This window comes from Monodon monoceros, unplaced genomic scaffold (genome assembly GCF_005190385.1).
Source record: "Monodon monoceros isolate NGI ecotype Baffin Bay Population unplaced genomic scaffold, NGI_Narwhal_1 Super_Scaffold_2, whole genome shotgun sequence".
NCBI lineage: Eukaryota > Metazoa > Chordata > Mammalia > Artiodactyla > Monodontidae > Monodon > Monodon monoceros.
Window position 1 is genome coordinate 92,559,494 of NW_021703776.1, and position 23,363 is coordinate 92,582,856.

General features: G+C 40.2%; 1 protein-coding gene across 6 annotated transcripts in view; it reads left to right on the top strand.

Annotated features, from left to right (window-relative positions):
* The window catches only part of AGK (acylglycerol kinase), an 86,381-nt gene that overhangs the window by 51,676 nt on the left and 11,342 nt on the right, over nt 1-23,363 (top strand). For all 6 annotated transcript variants that reach the window (XM_029233100.1, XM_029233103.1, XM_029233102.1 and 3 more), the window contains 5 exons: nt 2,816-2,885; nt 15,003-15,082; nt 17,989-18,046; nt 22,505-22,652; nt 23,118-23,212. In XM_029233100.1, coding sequence (XP_029088933.1) covers nt 2,816-2,885; nt 15,003-15,082; nt 17,989-18,046; nt 22,505-22,652; nt 23,118-23,212 — 451 coding nt within the window. The remainder of the gene's footprint in view (nt 1-2,815; nt 2,886-15,002; nt 15,083-17,988; nt 18,047-22,504; nt 22,653-23,117; nt 23,213-23,363) is intronic.

Here is a 23,363-nt window from a genome sequence, read left to right on the forward strand (position 1 = left end):
ACTTAGCTTGTTTCCATATCTTAGCTACTGTAAATAATGCTGAACAACAAACATGAATGCATATATCTTTTGAGTTAGTGTTTTCGCTTTCTTTGGATAAATACCCAGAAGTGGAATTGCTGGATCATATGGTAGTTCCATTTTTAATTCTTTGAGGAACCTCCATACTGTTTTCCATAGTGGCTGCACCAATTTACATTCCCAGCAACAGTGCAGGAGGGTTCCCTTTTCTCCACATCCTCTACAATACTTGTTATTTCTTATCTTTTTGATAATAGCCATTCTAACAGGTGTGAGGTGATGTCTCATTGTGTTTGGATTTGCATTTCCATGGTTGTTAATGATGCTGGGCATCTTTTCATGTACCTGTTGGACATCTGTATGTCTTCTCTGGAAAAATGTCGATTCCAATTATCTACCCAGTTTTCAAGTGGATTTTTTTTTCTGTTGAGTTGTGTGAGATCTTTATATATTTTGTATATTAACCACTTACCAGATATATGACTTGCAGATATTTTCTCCCATTCAATAGGTTTTGCCTTTTCATTTTATTGATGGTTTTCTTTGCTGCACAGAAGGTTTTTCGTATCATGTAGCCCCACTTACTTATTTTTACCTTTATTGCTTTTGCTTTTGGTGTTAGATTCAAAAATCATTGCCGGGCCTCCCTGGTGGTGCAGTGGTTGAGAGTCCTTCTGCTGATGCGGGGGACACGGGTTCGTGCCCCGGTCTGGGAAGATCCCACATGCCGCGGAGCAGCTGGGCCCGTGAGCCATGGCTGCTGGGCCTGCGCGTCCGGAGGCCGCAGCAGTGAGAGGCCCGCATACCGCAAAAAAAAAAAAAAAAAAAAATCATTGCCAAGTCTTATGTCAAGAAGCTTACCCTCTATGTTTTCCTCTAGAAGTTTTATGGTTTCAGGTCTTATTACATTCAATTCTTTAATCCATTTTGAGCTAATCTTTGTGTATGGTGTAAGCTAATGGTCTAGTTTCATTCTTTTGCATGTGGCTGTCCAGGTCTGCTTTGGGATTTTGAATAGGCTGGTTTTGTGGATTTGTTTTTGCTGTTGTAGTTTTAGGAGTCATCTTTTATCTTCTAACTTTTTTTTTTTTTAGATAAAAACCTTGCTCCATATATCAAACACCAGACATAAGCGTAGACATATAGCAGACCTTTATTAAAACGTCTCTCATGCTTCAAGCCTTAGTCTGATGGGGAGGGTCAGCTCTTTACCAATCATCCTGCAGCCTAATGTGGCATTTCAGTTTGCCATATTTTTTTCCCAGTTTAGAATTTCTAAGGGGCTATAAATATGACAAACAATGAATTAAACATTTTTTCTTATCTGAGACAAATCCTATCTGGTTTGGGTCTTGGTTACTTTAGATAGCTAGTCTTTCCCCCTGTCAGTATAGATTATTAGAACTGCTTGCCAGCATTACCAGATATGCCAGTGATGTGGAGGTAGGACATGTCCCTTAGAGAACACCTCACCTATCCAAAAGCCAGTGTCTGTGCAGTGTGGCTGCCCTCAAGGTCTTAAATAGCCTTCAGTTTTTTAGGAGCTGATTTTCCCTGTAGTTAAACTAATGTTGTTGCTGCTTCTATTTATAATTTAAAGATTTATAAAACTTAATTTATAAGCATGCCCCAGGGCTCTTAGATAATTAAGTCAGTCTGCCCTGGGTTCATAATTTTGTAGACCTCTTAACATGGCAGATGCCTGAGGCTACTTAAAAGAACAAGGCTTTGCTTTTTGCATTGCTGTCGAGATTTGTTGTACCATAATTACTACAGAAGAAAAAGGAATTTTGAATTTTGAATGTTGCAGATAAATAATCCTAAAAAATAGCTGTTTCGTGCTACAGTGCTGCTTTATTTAGAACTTTCAATTATTGCTGGAGAATGATAAATTTAAGGTTGCATTTTAACCATCTTCTGCCAAGGAATTTTGAAAAAAAATTAATAGAAAAAGGCATTTTTCAGTTGGAACATTTTTTAAAGGTCAGCCTCTCAAAAGCACTTCTTAAACCTCTTAATGTGCTAGGTACTGCTCAGAGCGAGCACAAAGCTTTAGGATTCTTTCTAATAACTTCCTTTGAAATTAATGTATTCATATCAAATTAATCTAAACTGGTGATCATGTGTTTTGCTTTCTCCCAAATTGAATCTCATTTTCTAAACTGCTACCTACTTCCCAGATAGCAACTGTATTGGAGGGAAAATGGGATAAAGATATGTTGATAGAGAAATATGAGAAAGTAAAGTAGGCTGTTTCTTAAGTTTCAACTTGCTTCCTAGGGAACCCAGAATGTAATCCAAGCATTGGAGTTAATGTGTATATTTTGGGGATTTATTATATTTTGCTAATATAACTCCAGCAAATCCTGTCCTTTAGCTATCCTTCAGATTATTAGAGTAAAAAGGAATATGGTTTTTGAAGTGCTTGACTTTCATTCTCTTACAGTGAATGAAAGATGTATTATTATTTATTTATCATATTTTCCAGTGATAAAAGTCAGACACCATGTAGAGACTCAATAAATGTGAGGTAAATAAATGATTGGTGCCTTGTATAAACTTCTCTTTGCCAAAGCCTTCTCTTTGAGCCTGTATCAGAGCCTTCCACTAGATTTGTATCAGTAATTCTTTTATACACCTTTGTTCTGCTTTCTTGGAGTATTTTGAAAGAATTTGTCTTTTTCTTGACCCAGCTATTAGTACTCTGGGTAGGAGTGTGGTTGTGTGTGTGTGTGTTGGGGGAGATGTTGCTTATTTTTCACAACATGATCATTTCCTTCTTGTTATCTTTTAGACATATTACAGATGCTACACTTGCCATTGTGAAAGGGGAGACAGTTCCACTTGATGTCTTGCAGATCAAGGTAAGATCTTTTCATCAGAGTTTGAAAGAATTAACAAAGTAATACACACTTTAAAAAAAAATGTAGTAGTTCAAATAAGATTGTAAAGAAAACAACTGTTCTTCTTCTTACCCTTTCCTATGTGAAGTATAACCCCCCAGAGAAGATAATTTTACCTGTTTGTTCTAGTTATCACTAATTAGTATGCTCGTGATGCTACTTTTAAAAATTGTGGTAAAAAAAAAAAAAACAACCCCACAAAACATGAAATTTATGATCAGAACCATTTTTAGGTGTATAATTCAGTTTAAGTATATAATACTACTTTTTGGTTTATCAGTTTTAGACCTTATCTCTTGGCCTCTTATCAGAAGTCCTCTGTATCACCTCTCAGTATAGTGGTATCATGATTTTTAGTTCCTCTGATTACCTTTGGCCCACAAGTAATTTTTCTGTTTTATATGGTTGTTTTGAGTATTAAAAGAGCTAATAAATATAACGCACTTAGGACAGCACCCGATTTCATCTCACCTGTTTGTATGGTGGCCACCTCTCTATCTCATGCTCTGCCAAAGGCGAAACCTTTCTCGTGACCCATCTGTCTTTTGGAGGGCCTTCTCTTTGGAATTCAGGTTACTTGGTTGTCTTGCATTGTCAGCTCTCTATTGGGCTTAAGAATAATTATGATTCTGTAGATTATCAGGCTTTTTCTCATTTTTAGGGTGGGAACAATGTTCTTTGTTGCTTCCTACATCCTAGAGAGGAGCAGAACTTCCCATTTTTCTATTGGGTTGTCTAACATTTTCTTACTGATTTGTAGATGAGCTCATGAATTACTCTAGAAAGACATTTGCTCTCTTTGCCCACTGAAGGGGCCTAAAGGCAGTGACACCCAACAACAACGAGCATATCTGGCATCCAGATTTTGGTTTCTAAGTACCATTCCCTAATAAAACTTAACAGGATTCTGTGAAAAGATGTCTTTCAGAGGCAGGGCAAGAATAAGGGCAAAGAACTACTCAAAAACTGATGAAGACAATGCAAAATAGGAGGCAGCCTGATGGTACCTTATTGGCCAATTTTGGGCTGGTTTGAACATCAAAAAGAATAATGCTAGTGGATTATAATACATTAAATAAAAATGATGAATCTATAGTTACGTTACAGAAGAATTGCCAAATTGTAAATGTATAAGATACAACAGAGTTAGAGAATTACCATTGGGCAATCACTAATGAAATCACTAATTCAAACAGGGGTCATCAATGGATGCTACACACATTGGATAAAAGGTCGTTGAGAAACAAATATCCACACAGTCTCAAATGATCGCAAGTTACTTAATAATTACAAAGGGAAAAAGTGCCTTTATAGTAGAGAGATCTAGCATATACCACCTTAACCAGGTGATCAAACAGCATCACCAATCATGGGACAGATGGACATTATCTGCCTCCGGATGTGATACATTGAGAAGGGTACAACATCACCTACGTGGTTTTCTGCCCAAAACATTAGTCTTAATCTAACTGACTCTAATAATGAGAAAACAATCAAATCCAAATTGTAGGACATTCTAAAAACAGCCATTGATTTGGCTTCTTCAAAAATGTCAGTGTCATGAAATCTAAAAGAAGATAGTCTGTTCAAGATTAAGGGAAGCTAAAGAAATATCATAATGAAGTCCAGTACGAGATCCTGGACTGGAAAAATGAAAAACAGTGTCAGCCGTAAAAGACATCAGAGATATTTTAATATGGATGATATATTAGATGTTATGTGCCAGTGTGAGATTTCTTGAGAGTGACAATGGTGTTATGGTTATGTCCGTGTATGTCCTTGTTCTTGGGAGATACATGCTGAAATAGTTAGGAGTGAAAGGTCATGAAGCCTGCAATTTATTTGCAAATGATTTAACAATACTACGAACTATACACACAGAGATAAAGCTAATGTGGGGAAATGTTGGCCTGGTGAAGCTGAGTGAGAGGTAAATATGGTGTTCATTGCACGTATACAAGGTGTTTTGGTTTGACATCTTACCAATATTAAAATTTTGGAGGGAAAAAGACCCAATAGCCATTCCTGATTCCTGATCAGAATCTTCTCTCTAAAAAGGGTTTAATTCCTAGGGAAAAGATATTCTCGCTTGATGGTAGTTAAGTATCTATTCCTTCTTCATCTAAATTTCTTCTTTTTCCCCCTGGAAAAGGCAGGTTCCTAAGAAGGCTGAGCCATAAAGCCAAATAATCCTATAAACAGCGAATCCTGCATACTTTACTCAGGTTTAGCCTCAGAATGTACCAGCTACATTCAGGTTGTCCTCCAAAGGCTACGCACATTTTATATGCATGCAAGTTTCCTAGTATCTGTGGAAGAAGCCTCCGTACTGTGTCATGATTCCAAACTTCAATCCTAAAATGTCGTTCCTAGTTATATGGCATTTGCTATATGCACGTTTACGGTTGATGAACCCGTGAGCTTGCAACCCATTTCCCTTTTATTTTCCTTTGTGCTTTATGCAGTGATATCTGGACTCTCCACCATGACCTTGTTGGTCAGGGTAAAAGCGATTTAAGTTGCAGTTGATTCTTTAGCATCTAATAAAGCTTAATCGTTTTCACAAAATGTGCTGAAAGGAATGTTAACCTGGAAAAGAGACTACAGATCAGCATCCATTATTTTATTGTTGCTGTCAAAGGAGTGAATCAGGGTAGATCTCTTAATAACTGAGTGATTTACTGCTTCTTATTTATGTGTGAGAAGTAATACATTCTAGAGTAATTAGGATTTAACTGAACATTCTTGACTGTGCTTGCATTTAAATGTCTCTTGTCTCCTTTATCTTTTTCTTTCAAATATACTCATTCTGTGAATTGATGAAACCAGTGTCAAATTTAACACAGGCTCTGTATATTGGTAACACACCCCAGGAAGCAGAAAACTTTTAAAATCAATTCCTAGAAAACATAGTACAGTAGCCTCTACTGTAGTTTCTGAGGCACCCAGCTAGGCTGAATTTGTCTTCTCTTTTTTCTTTATTTCTGGAAATTGCTTTCAGAATGTGGTGAAAAGCATTGCAGATGAAGCCTGATACCAGATTCCTCTTCTTTTAAAAAACAAACTGAAACACAATTAAACGTATAATGGAAGATTCTCCAAAAATAAAAGAAATAGTCCTTGGAAGCTATAATAGTGCTTTATGTTTTCATTGTATAGTGTGAGTTCACATCTCCTAGGACTTCTAACTCAGTGAGGGAGGCAAGATGTGTATTAGTATCTTCATTGGACAGATTTTTTTAAAAGGGTTGTCTGATCATATGACTAGTTGTGCTGTAGACAGAAGTAGAATAAGGATTTTCTGTCTTAGTCCATTGCTTTTTCCTTCACTGCTTTGTCTAGGTGGGATCACTCTTGGCCTGTCACATGATTTTTAAAGGGCAGTTTTCTCATGTGGACATCTACAATGTCTGGAAGTTGACTTTAAAGTAACTACTGTAAAGATTTATGGAATTCTTCCTAGTTCTTTCTTTTTGGTCTCTCAGTTCGACTCAGACCCTGCCAACCCAGAACCAAATGAGGAAGATAGGGGAGGTGGTGAGAGTGAGACTCTCCCCCTTTCCCCTGTCTTTCATTCCTGGCTTCCTTCTGTTAAAGCCGCAGCTCTGATCATTCTCATACGACGATGCTTAGAGCTGCTCCTGAGCTCCTTCTGCCTTGATTCTTTTTCTTCATCTAGAATCCCTAAAATCCATAGGTCGGGCAGTTGTCTAGTTGACCAGGATCGTTTTCTTGTCACTGTTCCTTAAATTCTGTTCCAACCAGCTCTCCCAGTTGTTTTCCTCTGCAGAGCATGAGGTCATTTCCCCGCAGGGATTTACTCTGTCCAGGGGAGCCTCTGACTTGGAGCAGCTTATCTCCTTTGCTGCTAAGGTCTGGCTGCATGCCTGTCTTTCTGTACAGTATCTATTCTTGTTTTCTCATCTCTCCATCTCATAATCTGACTATTGCCCAGAACTTCACTGGCCTAAGATACAGTGGTGCTTTGTCTGTTGGCTTCCACTCTGTTCAGCTGACCTTGCTTATTTTTCCTGTGCTTGTGTGTCCTCCAACTGGGACCAGTGTCTCCACTACTGGCCTCTGCTGAATCCTGAGGGCTCCGTGCCCATCTGCTTTCCTAGACTCTTCACATTCTTCACACTCCTTTCCTACGCCTTGCTGGAATCTAGCAACTCAATTCCGTGGAACCTTAAGGTTGCAAGGCTTTTCGGTTAATCTTAACAGAAGAGTCCCAAAATTCTTCCCCCTACATGAAGAAAGGGAAAATGGTTTTAGAGCACCAGTCAGGAAATCTTGAGTACTTAGCTCAGCACTTCTTGCTTCCACTACATGCTTTAGAACAGCATTTCCCTGAGGAATATTACTTATGCAAGATGTCTTCCCAGAGAAGGGCTGAACAGTTAACAACTCAGGAAAGCTGTATATTGTATTTCTTCTTTTGGACATTTATAATGTACATTAACATGTTAAAGACTCTAAAAAGAATTGCAGTAAATATAACTTCTTTCAAACCAAATAAGTTTGATATTTCCCAGCTTATTTCAACATGGAGTCTTCGGTCATCATCATCAGCGGCTGTAACCTTAACATCTTAAGAAACACTTGGGAGATGTTCCCATTGATACAGCAAACTGTTCACATGGTGTTAATTCTCTCCCTTAGGCTAGAGCGCCCTTTCTCCTCGTTTCTTTTCTTTCTCTCTACTTTCTTCCCACCCTCCCCAATCTGGGTGCTTTATTTAGTTTTCCTTTTTGGGGAAGGACTGGGGAAATCACTGTAGTATGCACTTATTACTGTAATATAGTGTCCTTCCTCAAGGGACCTGATTTCTCTCGCTCTTTTTTTCTCATTAGCGTGCATCTTCCCTAGTCCAGTACTGTATGATTCAGCCTTGTTCCTTCTCTTTCAATACTATATAGTGCTTAGCTCACTCTTGGGAACCTCCTAGGTAGATGTGAAAAAATTATAATGAATAGATAAAAGAATGAATCCAGGAATTATACAGATATAGATATAGATACAGATACACATACATATAAATGCTGGATCAAAAAACATAGATTGCATTAAAAAATTCCTCCCACCCCCTATTCCCTGCCTCTGTCAACCACCAATCTGTTTTCTGTATCATCTATAAGCTTGTTTTCTTTGTTGTTGTTATTTTTTGTTTTTTTTAGTTTTCACATGTAAGAGAGATCATACAGTATTTGTCTTCCTCTGACTTACTTCACTTAGCACAGTGCCCTCAAGGGCCACCCATGTTGTCCCAAATGGCAAGTTTTCATTCTGTTTTATGGCTAAATAATATTTCTGAGTCTGTGTGTGTGCATGCCACAGTTTCTTTATCCATTCATCTGTCGATGGACACTTAAGTTGTTTCCATATCTTGGCTATTATAATTAATGCTGCAGTGAACATGGGAGTGCATGTATCTTTTTATTTAAAAAATTTTTTATACAGCATGTTCTTATTAGTTATCCATTTTATACATATTAGTGTATATATGTCAATCCCAATCTCCCAAATCATCCCACCACCACCCCCCCGCCACCACTTTCCCCCCTTGGTGTCTATAGGTTGTTCTCTACATCTGAGTCTCTATTTCTGCCCTGCAAACCAGTTCACCTGTACCATTTTTTTAGGTTCCACATATATGCGTTAGTATATGGTATTTGTTTTTCTCTTTCTCACGTACTTCACTCTGTATGACAGTCTCTAGGTCCATCCATGTCTCTACAAATGACCCAATTTCCTTCCTTTTTGTGGCTGAATAATATTCCATTGTATATATGTACCACATCTTCATCCATTCGTCTGTCGATGGACATTTAGGTTGCTTCCATGACTTGGATATTGTAAATAGTGCTGCAGTGAACATTGGGGTGCATGTGTCTTTTGGAATTATGGGTTTCTCAGATTATATGCCCAGTAGTGGGATTGCTGGGTCATATGGTACTTCTGTTTTTAGTTTTTTAAAGAACCTCCATACTGTTCTCCATAGTGGCTGTATCCATTTACATTCCCACCAACAGTGCAAGAGGGTTCCCTCTTCTCCACACCCTCTCCAGCATTTGTTGTGTGTAGATTTTCTGATGATGCCCATTCTAACTGGTGTGAGGTGATACCTCATTGTAGTTTCTTTTTTTTTTTTTTTTTGTGGTACGCACGCCTCCAACTGTTGTGGCCTCTCCTGTTGTGGAGCACAGGTTCTGGACGCGCAGGCTCAGCGGCCATGGCTCACGGGCCCAGCCGCTCTGCAGCGTGTAAGATCCTCCCAGACCGGGGCACGAACCCATGTCCCCTGCATCGGCAGGCGGACTCTCAACCACTGTGCCAACAGGGAAGCCCCTCATTGTAGTTTTGATTTGCATTTCTCTAATAATTAGTGATGCTGAGCAGCTTTTCATGTGCTTCTTGGCCATCTGTATGTCTTCTTTGGAGAAATGTCTATTTAGCTCTTCTGCCCATCTTTGGATTGGGTTGTTTGTTTTTTTAATATTGAGCTGCATGAGCTGTTTATATATTTTGTAGATTAATCCTTTGTCCGTTGATTCGTTTGCAAATATTTTCTCCCATTCTGAGGGTTGTCTTTTTGTCTTGTTTGTAGTTTCCTTTGCTGTGCAAAAGCTTTTAACTTTCATTAGGTCCCATTTGTTTATTTTTATTGCCATTACTCTAGGAGGTGGATCAAAAAAGACCTTGCTGTGATTTATGTCAAAGAGTGTTCTTCCTATGTTTTCCTCTAAGAGTTTTATAGTGTCCGGTCTTACATTTAGATCTCTAATCCATTTTGAGTTTATTTTTGTGTATGGTGTTAGCGAGTGTTCTAATTTCATTCTTTTACATGTAGCTGTCCAATTTTCCCAGCACCACTTATTGAAGAGACTGTCTTTTCTCCATTGTATATCCTTGCCTCCTTTGTCATAGATTAGTTGACCGTAGGTGTGTGGGTTTATCTCTGGCCTTACTATCCTGTTCCATTGATCTATATTTCTGTTTTTGTGCCAGTACCATATTGTCTTGATTACTGTAGCTTTGTAGTATAGTCTGAAGTTAGGGAGTCTGATTCCTCCAGTTCCGTTTTTTTCCCTCAAGACTGCTTTGGCTATTCGGGGTCTTTTGTGTCTCCATACAAATTTTAAGATTTTTTATTCTAGTTCTGTAAAAAATGCCACTGGTAATTTGATAGGGATTGCATTGAATCTGTAGATTGCTTTGGGTAGTATAGCCATTTTCACAATATTGATTCTTCCAATCCAAGAATGTGGTATATCTCTCCATCTGTTTGTGTCATCTTTGATTTCTTTCATCAGTGTCTTATAGTTTTTTGAGTACAGGTCTTTTACCTCCTTAGGCAGGTTTATTCCTAGGTGTTTTATTCCTTTGGTTGCAATGGTGAATGGGACTGTTTCCTTAATTTCTCTTTCTGATCTTTCGTTGTTAGTGTATAGGAATGCAAGAGATTTCTGTGCATTAATTTTGTATCCTGCAACTTTACCAGATTCATTGATTAGCTCTAGTAGTTTTCTGGTGGCATCTTTAGGGTTCTGTATGTATAGTATCATGTCATCTGCAAACAGTGAAAATTTTACTTCTTTTCCAATTTGTATTCTTTTTCTTCTCTGATTGCCGTAGCTAGGACTTCCAAAACTATGATGAATAATAGTGGCTTGTTTCTGATCTTAGAGGGAATGCTTTCAGCTTTTCACCATTGAGAATGATGTTGGCTGTGGGTTTGTTATATATGGCCTTTATTATGTTGAGGTAGGTTCCCTATATGCCCACTTTCTGGAGAGTTTTTATCATAAATGGGTGTTGAATTTTGTCAAAAGCTTTTTCTCCATCTATTGAGATGATCATATGGTTTTTATTCTTCAGTTTGTTAATAAGGTGTATCACATTGCTTGATTTGCGTATATTGAAGAATCCTTGCATCCCTGGGATAAATCCCACTTGATCATGGTGTATGATCCTTTTAATGTGTTGTTGGATTCTGTTTTCTAGTAGTTTGTTGAGGATTTTTGTATCTATATTCATCAGTGATATTGGTCTGTAATTTTCTTCTTTTGTAGTATGTTTGTCTAGTTTTGGTATCAGGGTGATGGTGGCCTCATAGAATGAGTTTGGGAGTGTTCCTTCCTCTGCAATTTTTTAGAAGAGTTTGAGAAGGATGGGTGTTAGCTCTTCTCTAAATGTTTGACAGAATTCACCTGTGAAGCCATCTGGTCCTGGACTTTTGTTTGTTGGAAGATTTTTAATCACAGTTTCAATTTCAGTGCTTGTGATTGGTCTGTTCATATTTTCTATTTCTTCCTGGTTAAGTCTTGGAAGGTTGTACATTTCTAAGAATTTGTCCATTTCTTCCAGGTTGTCCATTTTATTGGCATAGAGTTGCTTGTAGTAGTCTCTTACGATGCTTTGTATTTCTGCGGTGTCTGTTGCATGTATATTTTGAGTTAACGTTTGTGTTTTCTTTGGATAAATACCTAGAAGTGGAATTGCTGTATCACATGGTAGCTCTATTTTTAATTCTTTGAGGAACTTCCATCCTGTTTTCCATAGTGGCTGCACCAATTTGCATTCCCACCAGCATGCACAAAGTTTCCCTTTTCTCCACATTCTCAACAATGCTTGCTTTTTCTTGTCTTTTAGATGATAGCCATTCTAATAGGTGTGAGGTGGTATCTCATTGTGGTTTTCATTTGCCTTTCTCTGATGATTAATGATGCTGGGCATCAGTATGTCTGTTTCTATGCTTTGCCCATTTTTCAGGTGGATTGCTTTTTTTTTGTTTTTTCTATTGAGTTATATGAGTTCTTTATATGTTTTGGATTTTAACCCCTTATCAGATGTATGATTTGCAAACATTTTCTCCTATTCAGTAGGTTGCCTTTTTATTTTGTTGATGGTTTCCTTTGCTGAACAGAAGGTTTTTAGTATGATGTAGCCCCACTTATTTAATTTTGCTTTAGCTGCTTTTGCTTTTGGTGTCAGATTTAAAAATCATTGCCAAGACTTATGTCAGGAAGCTTACCCCCTATGTTTTCTTCTAGGAGTTTTATTGTTTTAGGTCTTATATTGAAGTCTTTAATCCATTTTGAATTAATCTTTTTATGTGGTGTAAGATAGTGGTCCAGTTTCATTCTTTTGCATGTGACTGTCCAGTTTTCCTAGCATCATTTATTGAAGAGACTGTCCTTTCCCCATTGTATATTCTTGGCTCCTTTGTCATAAATTAATTTACCATATATGTGTGGGTTTATTTCTGGGCTGTTTGTTCTGTTGATTTATGTGTCTGTTTTTATCACAGTACCATGCAGTTTTAATCACTATAGCTTTGTAATATAGTTTGAAATCAGGGAGTGTGATACCTCCAGCTTTGTTCTTCTTTCTCAGGATTGCTTTGGCTGTTTGGGGTTTCTTTGTGGGTCCATACAAATTTTAGGATTATATGTTCTGTGTCTTTGAAAAATGTCTTTGGAATTTTGGTAGGGATTGTAGTGAATCTGTAGATTGCTTTTGGTAGTATGGACATTTGAACATCATTAATTTTTCCAATCCAGGAGTAGATATCATAGAATATCATCTCATTTTCAATTTCTTTCATTAATGTCTTGTAGTTTTCAATTTCACCTCCTTGGTTAAATTTATTCCTAGATATTTTATTCTTTTTGATGCAATTGTAAATGGGATTATTTTCTTTATTTCTCTTTCTGATAGTTTGTTATTAGTGTATAGAAATGCCACAGATTATTGTGCATTGATTTTGTATCCTGCAACTTTACTGAATTCATTAGTTCTGTCATGTCATCTGTAAATCATGATAGTTTTACTTCTTCTTTTCCAATCTGGATGCCTTTCTTTTTCTTACCTAATTGCTCTAACACTTCCAATACTATGTTGAATAAAAGTGGTAAGGGTAGGCATCTTTCTTGTTCAAGATCTTAGAGGAAAGCCTTTTTACTGTTGAGTAGGAAGTAAGCTATGGTCTTGTCATATATGGCCTTTTATTATGTTGAGGTATGTTCCCTCTATACCCACTTTGTTGAGAGTTTTTATCATAAATCAGTGTTGAAGTTTATCACATACTTTTTCTGCATCTAGTGAAATGATCATATGATTTTCATCCTTCATTTTGTTGATGTAGCATATCACATTGGCTGATTTGAAGATACTGAACCATCCTTGCATCCGTGGAATAAATCTTACTTGATTTATGGTGTCTCATCCTTTTAATGTATGGTTGAGTTTGGTTTGCTAATATTTTGTTGAGGGTTTTTGCATCTATGTTCATCAGGAATATTGGCCTTTAATTTTGTTTTCTTGTATTGTCCTTGTCTGGTTTTGGTATCAGGGTAATGCTGGCCTCAAAAAATCAGTTTGGAAGAATTCCTTCCTCTTCTGTTTTTTGGAAGAGTATGAAAAGGATTGGTATTAATTCTCCTTTGAATGTTTGGTAAAATCTACCAGTAAAACTGTCTGGTCCTGGACTTTTGTTTGTTGAGAGGTTTCTACTGATTCAGTCTCCTTACTAGTAATCAGTCTGTTCAGATTTTACCTTATTCTTTAAAATGTATGGTTTGTCTTAAAACTTACATTGTGTTTTCCCTGACCATCCATCTCCTTGGCTCCCTCACGCACTGTACAGTTGCACCTGCTCTGTACTTTCATAATACTTGATACACATCTCTGTTCTTTGAACCTACTGCATTGTGTTGTTATTGTCTGTGTCTTTCTACCCCCTATTATACCTTGAGCTCTTTGAGGACATTTTTTATCACTAGTTCCTAATATATAATATATATCCGTTAATGGTGATTCATAAAAAAAAAAGAATGAATGAATGATTAGCTTAGTATAATCAGGATGGCTCAAGCCCTGCTGTCTCCCACAGTATGCACTAGGCACCCAGGAGACTAATACATCCTTGCTGTGCCAGTAGTGGGTTACCTTACCATCACCTCTTTGCTCTGCCATTTCCCTCTAGCTCCTTCTTCTCTTGCTTAAGCAGGTGGAGAGAGCAGAAAAGGAAATCTGCTTCAACAGATACACAACCAAGGAATGAGAGGCCAGTGTCTTTTACTGGTAGGCTGGCCCTATTCATGTGTGATTTGCCTAGAAAACCCTCACTTGTTTCGGGGTAGCGGGAACAGGAGTGAAAGTGGGACTGAGCGGGGAAGGACTGCCTCTCCTAAGAAGACTTAGACGCTTTCTCTAGGCCAACAACTCACAGTGCCAAGGGTTCTCCTCCAGTTCCTAATTTTCTGCTTACACTGGTTCTAATGATGGCCTGGTGGAAACCGAGCTGGTTCTGTGCCTGTTCAGCAAATTCTGTGGAGTTGTGTCTGGCATTTGGCAGCTCTCTTTAGAATGTGGGTACCCTTGGGCTTTAGCTGCAATTCTGAGCTACCGGGAAAGTCCCTTTCAGAATCCTGGTGTGTATATTTTCATATAGGAAAGCCCATCATGAAGTGTAAACTCTTGAAGGCAGTGGCTCAGTTGTGTGTTTTCTATATATTGCTAAGTAAACTCACTGATTTATTAGAAGCTTGCTGATTATAATATGCAGTATTTGGCCATAAAGCACTGGACTAAATCCAGGTCACTTTTCATCCTGATTTGTCATGACAAATATCTGGCTGTATTTTCAGATATCCAAGTGAAACATTCTGGAGTACATACCGGGATGCTGATCTTCCTTGCTAGCTCTTGGCCCTCCAAAGAGAACGCAGGCTTAAATTATCTTTGCCTTGGACAAGTATAAGAGAGAGAAGAAATTCTGGCTGACCCGACTAATTGGTCCAAGAATCAGCCTAATGATTACAGTCTGAAGTATGATACTGTGTGTTCTTGCCAGCGGATTCATGAGGCCTGATACATAAAAGTTAGCTTCATTTTACAGGACAGTTTATTTAAGTACTTTGAGCACTCACAGAATTAATTTCTTAAATTTGGAACATTCCTTTTAGAATTTTGGTTTGATGAAACGTAGGCCATGAACGTTTGCTGGTTACTTACCTGTAGAGAGTTCCAAGTTATTGTCGTCATTAATTTAAATTAAATGTGTTTAACTTCCAGGGTGAAAAGGAACAGCCAGTGTTTGCACTGACCGGCCTCCGATGGGGATCCTTCCGAGATGCTGGCGTCTCAGTTAGCAAGTAAAGGGGGGCACTGTATTAACGTGTGGTGATTTTAAGACACCTTCTTATTCTGTCCCTGTCTTTGCGGTTTCAATATGTAGTGATCTAGGAGTTAGGGCGGTTGAATTATGTGTGAATAACAGAGGTAGAGGTTTAAGTTCTTACGTGCAGAGAGGCTGCGGACAGTTCCGGTTTCCTCCACGCTAGCTTGGCGGAAGATCAAGAGGAGCAGCGTGCATCTCTCTTTCTAGACGTCGTATTTGAGCTAGCCCGGAGGGGCACTGGATGGCCTCTCCTCCCGCGGCCTCCTTAGCTGGGTACGAAGTCAGAGGCACCGCTGGGGCCACAGCCTCGTGGAGCTTTCACAGCCCTGGTTGGAAGACCCCCCGACGAGAGGTGTTTTTTCTGAAAGCCTAGCAGATCCACAGAGCCCAGGCCACCTCTTTCAGAGGAGGAAGAAAGGCAGATGCCTGGCTATGTTGGGAGATGAAAGAAACAGGCCTGTGGAGGAGGTGATTAGAGGGCCGCCGCTGGCTTTTCATGCGAACGGGCTTATTTTTGGAGAATTCATCGTGTAGAATAGGCTCCTGGCTCGGAAAGAGGGTGTGTCCTGTTCTGTTGCATGGAGAGGCTGCTTGGGCAGGGCTTCCTGTGGTGGGGCTGAGCAGACGCGGCGTGAGGTTACCTCCTCGCTGGTGGGCGTTTTAGTTTTTCTTTACCTCTTCTTGAAAACGGGCTTACAATTTTAGTATGGTTTAAATGAATTAGGATTGATCTCACACACAGCTTTTATCAAGAAACCCCTCTTTCACACTGTAGGCATTCCTGCTCATTTTCTTTACAGAAATTTCTAAGTTTTTTTTTTTTTTTGATGTGGACCATTTTTAACTTTATTGAATTTTTGTTATAATATTGCTCCTGTTTTATGTTTTGTTTTTTTTGGCCGTGTGGCCTGTGGGATCTTAGCTCCCCGAGCAGGGATCGAACCTGCACCCCCTGCATTGGAAGGTGAAGTCTTTTAACCATTGGACTGCCAGGGAGGTGCCTACAGAAATGTCTCTCATTTGTTTCACTGGTTATTCCTGCTAATGAAGTTCCTGACAGTGGGCTGTCAAAAGAGAGATATCACTACGTTATATCACACACTGTGTTCTTTAATATTTCACAGCTTTTATTTGCAAGTATGCCGTGGTTATCTTGATTCCACAAGTTATCTTTGTGTCTGATCTGTAATCTCAAATGCCAGCAATTTACCAAGAGGAATTGCTTGGTTTCCCCTGAGAAAGTCTGATGAGAGCAAATTGCTTTCTAAATATATTGAGCACAAGCATAGGTCAGCCCTTTAGGAATATCACACGCGGGCCCACATTCTGTTTGATTTCTGAGCAGTGAATTTTAAAATTCTGGTTGTTGTTATACCTGGACTAGGACCGTGCACTGAGTCGCTCTGTGTGTCATGAGAGAAACAATTGGGATGCGAGAAACCAATTCCTAGCTGGCCTCGGGAAGACTGCAAGCGCAGTGTCAGAACTTGCTATCGATACAGATGGAGGGAACTGCAGGCAGTTTAGAAATAAACTGCCTTGGATGGGATGTGTTTCTGTCTGGCTAACTGGGAAAAGAAGCAAATCATTGAGTAACCTTTGAAACAAAAGAGCAAAAACAAAAAAATTAGTTGGTCCAAGCCCTCATGAATAGCATCACGGTACTTACCTGGGTAATAGAGTGGTTCCGCATTGCTCGTTGGATAGCTAAACTCCTTATTTGGGCATTCAAGGCCCAACTTAATCCGTCAGCACCCCTAACTACAGAGTTGTGTATCTTTGCTTTAAATAAAGCTTTTGCCCTGGCTATTACTCTCAGTGTTTCCCGTACTTTTACTACTCCTTCTGCCTAGAATGATCTCCTTCCCTCTTTTATGTATCTAAATCCAACCCATGTTTCTAGGTCTCATGCCCTTACTTTGTTCTTGTGTCATTCATTATGCAAGTGTGGCTGCTTCAGTGATTTTAGGCCCTTAGTGATTTCTTGTGCCTTCTTGACTCTCCTTACCAATGAATCGTGATCAGTTTATACCATGTCATGTAAATGTTTATTTATTTGTTGTTTTCTATTACTTTGGGGGGCCTTATTTTCTCAAATTAGGAGCCCTCAAAGGCAAGAATTTTATATTCTTTATATTGCTTCGTTTCCTCCATATACATAGTAAGTGCTAAATAAATACATATTGATCCAAAACAAATGGGGAGCTGTTAAGATGGGCTGGTAGGTGACAGAGATGAGTTTTAAGAGAGAAATCTACTTTATGCCACTTTTCTAATTCCAACTAGGCATCTTTTTCTCTTCAGTAGCTTTTAGGTATTTAGCAATATGAAGCAGACCCTCTTCATTCCCAGATTTCACATTTGCCATTTTCAAGCTGCATAACATAAGTAATGCGAAATTATGCTGATTTACAGATTTTAATTGTATGTTTGTGTGTGAGAGAGAACACGGTGTACAGAATGCAGCCATTTAGCTCATGAGTAATACATCAGCACCCAGCAACTGCGTCTCATTGTGGCTTTATCCCTCTCCGCTCATTTGGAATGTATACTCAACTGTATTCCATGGTGGAAAGTATATAATACGGTGATACCTGTGAATTTAGAGATTCAAGGAGACTCTGATTATATATCCCTTGTAGATTGCAAGGATCTAGCTGCTGTATAACTAATTATGTACAGTTTGACATGGTATTCAAATGCAGATTAAAAACTTAACTGCAATACTTTTTTTTAATACTAAACCACAGTCTCCAAGCCTCCAGAGCAGACACTCATGGTAAAGGTGTAATTCTAATGCATTATCCGTCATGAATGGTATCTAGCACATTGACAGTTCTTTTAACATTCTAATTACATTTTTATCTTGGTCTTTCTCAGGTACTGGTATCTTGGGCCTCTAAAGACCAAAGTAGCCCACTTTTTCAGCACTCTTAAGGTAAATACAGTTTACAGTGTAGAAGCTTGACTTCTGGTATTTTGTTGTTCCTCTGTGATGTGTGTATTTGGAACCCTTAACAATTTCTTGCTACAGATGTATATAGTGTGCTCCAGCACTGAAATGGGGCATATTTACTTATATACAAATGCAGAAAGCATTCCTGTTGTGATTCCTCTCATCTACCAACTTACCCTCTCCATTACCAAGCCCAGATTTCATTTCATTTTAGTATTTTACTTCCCTTTGTCTATTCATGCACTCACTCTTACCAGACAAACCTTGAACACAATGACCTGTATCTCGTTAACTATTTGCAAGTGTGTCTATATATTAGCATCTGGAAATGAACTGAAGTTGTGTATCTAATCATACAGGCTTGTGCTTCAAACTGTGCTTTTTCAAACTAGCCAGATGTGGGTAGTGGTTGCTGTATTGGACAGCACAGGTATAGAGACAGTTGCCATCATCAGAGAAAGTTCTATCAGGCCATGCTGCTGTAGACTATACAATGAAAAATACTGGCATAGAGAAAAGCTCAACAATGTATATTAAAGAAAATGCTAATAGAAAAGTCATACTTAATCTGTGTACTATATACTGTGTTCAGCTTTTACGCAAATCAAGGTAGTATATTTACAATTCGACCAATCTGAAAATTGGCAGATGAAGTTTGAATGTAGTGAAAAGTTTGGTTTTAATGTTAACATTCAGAGTATCGAGTGTTTTTCAAATTACAAAAGTAATATATGTCCATTGCAAAATGTTTGGAAAACATAGCTCCCTTTACCTTCTAAATAAATTCCAGATGGATAACAAAACCATTAAAGTACTAGGGGTAGCCAATCTACATGATTATTAAAATGAACTTGGGGGGCGCCAGGGACTTTCTATACCTAAGGCAAATTGTGTGAGTAAAATGCATTACTGTTGTTGCTTGAGGGGATAATTACATTGGTGGAGTAGGGATTGCATTCAGGAAGAAATAGAGTAACTACTTATTTAAGTTGTAGAATCTGGGAGCATGTAAACTGTTTCCATCATTTCTTCAGCAAACAATTACTGCATACCTGTTGTGTGGCAAGCCCTGCTATATATTTGGAATGCAAAGTCAAATAAGACAGGCTTCATGCCCTCAAGAAGTATTCAAGTGCTGGGGGTGAGGTCCAGGTAAATCAGCAGTTTGGCAAGTGCTAAGAGAGAAATATGGAGAGAATAAGATGGAAGCAGAGAGGAGGGGCATTTACCCCTGACTGAAGGTTGGTAAAGTCAGCCCAGGGAAGGTGACACTTTTGCCAGATTTTGAAATACATACAGGACTAGATAAATGGCATTCCAAGTGGAGCAGTGAGGATGTGTGAAGTCACAGTGGTGTAACACGGTCTTTAATTATGGCCAATGCAGTAGCATGGCGGGAAGGGGACTTTGAGGGTCAGGTCAGGACCGCTGATGGCAGGTTTTGATGTGGGATCTGACATTTATCACTAAAGCACTAGAGGGTTATTTTTTTTCTTTTTCTTTTTTTTTTTTTGCGGTACGCGGGCCTCTCTCACTGTTGTGGCCTTTCCCGTTGCAGAGCACAGGCTCCGGACGCGCGGGCCCAGCGGCCACGGCTCGCGCGCCCAGCCGCTCCGCGGCATGTGGGATCTTCCCGGATCGGGGCACGAACCCGTGTCCCCTGAATCGGCAGGCGGACTCTCAACCCCTGCGCCACCAGGGAAGCCCACTAGAGGGTTATTGAGTCTTAAGCAGGGGAGTGGCAAGAGTAGATTTTCCCTCTAGAAAAATTGTTTGGCAACAGTGCGGACAGGAGATTGGACATGGGTAGTTAAAGGCAAAGGCATCAGGTAGAAGATTTTTAACATAATCCAGTTGAGAGGTGATAAGGTGGTAACAGTGAATATTGACCACAGAGGATGGATTAAAGAGGTACAGCCCTCAAAAGCTGGAAGGAGCGTGTAGTATTCCCAGATTTCTGGTTTGAGGGACTGGAGTTTGGTAACTAGAGTTTTCCCTTAATGCTGATAATATTAGAGTAGAATGAAGTTTGTGAAGAAAGATAAAATTTTCAGTTTGGCACATACTGAGTTTAACATACTGGTGGTGCAGACAGGTGGCGATACAGTCGTGACTTCGGTCTGGAATTCAGAGAGATCTGGGCTAAAGAAATAGATGTAAATGTCATAAGTGTATGAGTGGCATTGAGCTATGGATTTGATAAAGTTACTGTCGAGAATAGATGGCCAGGAATAGCCTTCATTTAAAGAGGCAGAGACGGTGCCTGGGAACCGCCAAGAGAGACTCCAGGAGGAAGTACTGACATAGAAGCCGATGGAAGAGAGAATTTCAAGAATAGAGTGAGATTTCAAGAAGCAACGGCAGAGTCTAAATAGAGGCAGGAAAGTGAGTGCCCTCTGAAGGTTCGGTAGCCTGTGGGTGGAAGAGCTGAAGCCGCACTGAAGAAAGTTCAGGGGTAAATGGGAGCAAAAAGTAGAGGCAGTAGAGCCACTCCCTCAAGGATCTCGACTCTGAAAAGAAGGACATAAAAAGACAAAAGCTAGTGAGAAATATGGGGCCACTGGAGTGTTCTGTTTTTTTTAATTGGAGAGATATCTGTGTCTTTATTTCCTGAAGCAGAAGTGAAAAAGAATGGGAGGAGAAGAGAGAAAGGACACAAAAAGCATGACTGACTCAGCTAGTTCCATGAGCACATGGAAGGGAGTGGGATCCAGAGTCCTGGACTAGCCTTGGATGGGGGAGGGATGCCTTTTTCCTTGAGACAGGAGAGAAATAAAGAAGAGGTACAGATGAAAACATATTTATAAAGAGGTAAGGCGGTTCTCACTGATGTCTTGATATTCTCACTGAAGTGCAGGAAGCAAGTGATCTTTTGAAAGTGAGGTGGTGATGGTGGTGGTGATGGTGGTTGTGGTGATGGTGATGGTAGTACGGGGAGTTTTGAAGCAAGATGAAAATAGGTTTAGAAGGATTATCAAGTGGCATGGACAACCTTAGACCAAGAATTTGTTGACATGGATATGCTCGTTTGGGTGATTGTTTTCCCTGCGTCAGTACTCAGCAGGAGTGTTTTATTTCCCCTTCTAATAATATTGAGCCACGATGTAGAAGTACAGACACCTAGTGACAGATTGGTTAAGAATAGGGGCTTTTCAGGGCAAACATTATGGAAGAAAGAAGACACGAGGGCCAAAAGCAATGGGAAAAGAGTGTGCTGTAAAGTAACCCACTGTTCATCTGGTTGGCCTGAGGACAAATGGCGTGGTCAGGGTCTGGGATTCTCAGTGCGACTGAGAGCTTGGTGTGGTTAGGGTCTCCACGGGCCCCCAAATCACACCCCTCTCTTCCTCCTCTGACCAACCAAATGCAGGAACAAAGCATATGGAAATCAACATGCCAGCTTTATAAATGTCAGCAGGAGTGAAGGACACAGCTTGGATACGCGGTCACAATCTGATTTCCTAACACTCCAGATTGTTATCCACTTAAAACATCTCCTTCGGGGCAGAGACTGCTAAGTAAGCTCACTGCGTGAGGAAGCAGTGGATGCCTGAGTCCGCAGGACGGCCACTTCCAGAGTGAGAAGAGAAGGGGTTGGGTCTTTCTGGACTTGGGAAGGAGTAAGAGGTGGAGTGAGAGGAGTTGGAACTGTTACTCTTTTGTAATTCACCCCATGGAAACTGGAGAACAAGGGAGCAGTTCACCCTAAGAGCCACTGGGCACAAAAGAATATGGGAAGTGATTAGATGGTAGGATATCAGGGCTTTAGATTTCTAAGATGGAGTGGCTCCGGGTACCGCTAAGGACCGGGACGTGGCCATGGAAATCGGTGGCTGTGGTGGGTTAGAGGTGACGTCAAGGGCTGAGAGGCTAGGGTGTTGTTTTCATCATCCCTGGGGACACTGATGGGACCCAGGATGGCACTGGACTCGGTGCCAGGAAGAAGACAAATCTAGAGTTGAGAGTGATGGCCTTTGAAGCAGGAATGAGAGGACTTGGGCTGGATTTCGAGGCTGGACTGAACCAGTCTGGTCTCTGAGTGGAATATGATGACAGAAGCGAAGAAGGTATGTGATACAACTGGATTTCATGTTTGTGTCACCATCTCTAAGTCAAAGTATGGATGACTCTGTGCTTGTTCATACTGAGGTTTTCTTGGACAAGTGTAAGCAATGGTTGGTTACTGGTCCACTTTGATCTCCTCTCTGCTCTGTGTTAGGAGAGCAATGGAGGCCGCAGTCACTGGGTTCCTATAGGCCTTCAATAGGAAAAGAAAGCTTGAGGATTCCACACTCCAAGTTAGAGATAATTTCATCCCATGAGAGATTACTAGTTAGCTTTCAAGCAGATATGGGTGGAATACTATCCTTTGTAGAGAGAAACCCCAAGAGTTTGGAATCGTGCTGCACGATAAAGGTTTTTGTCTCTTTACATTGAAAGGAGTGGCCTCAGACTCATCAAGCCTCTCTCTCATACACGGGACCTGCAGAGCGACCTCCCAGTGGAGCAGAAGAGACCCCTCCACGGCCCTCTTTGTACAGGAGAATATTACGAAGGCTCGCATCCTACTGGGTACAGCCGCAGGACGGTGAGCAGCGTGGGGACTGACGATTGGAAAGCCCTGGTCAGCTCAGGCCTGCCTGAAGCAGACCCCACCTCAGTGTTTGACTCTCCTAGAGCAGGGGAAGCCTTTCCAGCATCGCTGAACTCAGCCCTCTGTGTGCACAGTGCAGGCCCCAAACGGCAGCAGCAGTGTCCCATGAATGGGAACAGCCTGTGTCAGTTGTGACTCCCAGTGACTCCCTCTTTCTGTCACCAACCTTTATGTTATTGTGGCTACTTTTATAGGGATGTCTCAGGCATAGAGATTCCATTTTGAGCCTGGCCCTTTAACCTGTGTATCAAAAGTATGAAATAAAGAAAACTAAGCGGGGGGGGGGGGGCGGTCAGCAGATGGGCTCAGGAGGCCATCTGAGCCACTGGTAGCTGGCTGTGGTGGTGGTACTGAGATGTTCATGGGAGACACTGACCTGTATCGAATGCATTCACACAGCCCCCCAAGAGGTGAGCCCAGAGGTCTGGAAAGAAGTGCAGCTGTCCACCCTTGAACTGTCCATCTCGACCCGGAACAGTCAGCTTGACCTGGCAGTAAGTGTGCCTTTTTTTTTTTTTTTTTTAAAGTAGAAAAGCATTTGGGAAAAAGTGACAAAGGCGACATGCTCTTCCACTAACTTGGTGTTTTTATTTTTACCCTGTGGGGATAGAGAGGGAAGGATCAGGACAGGAGGATGTGGGGTGC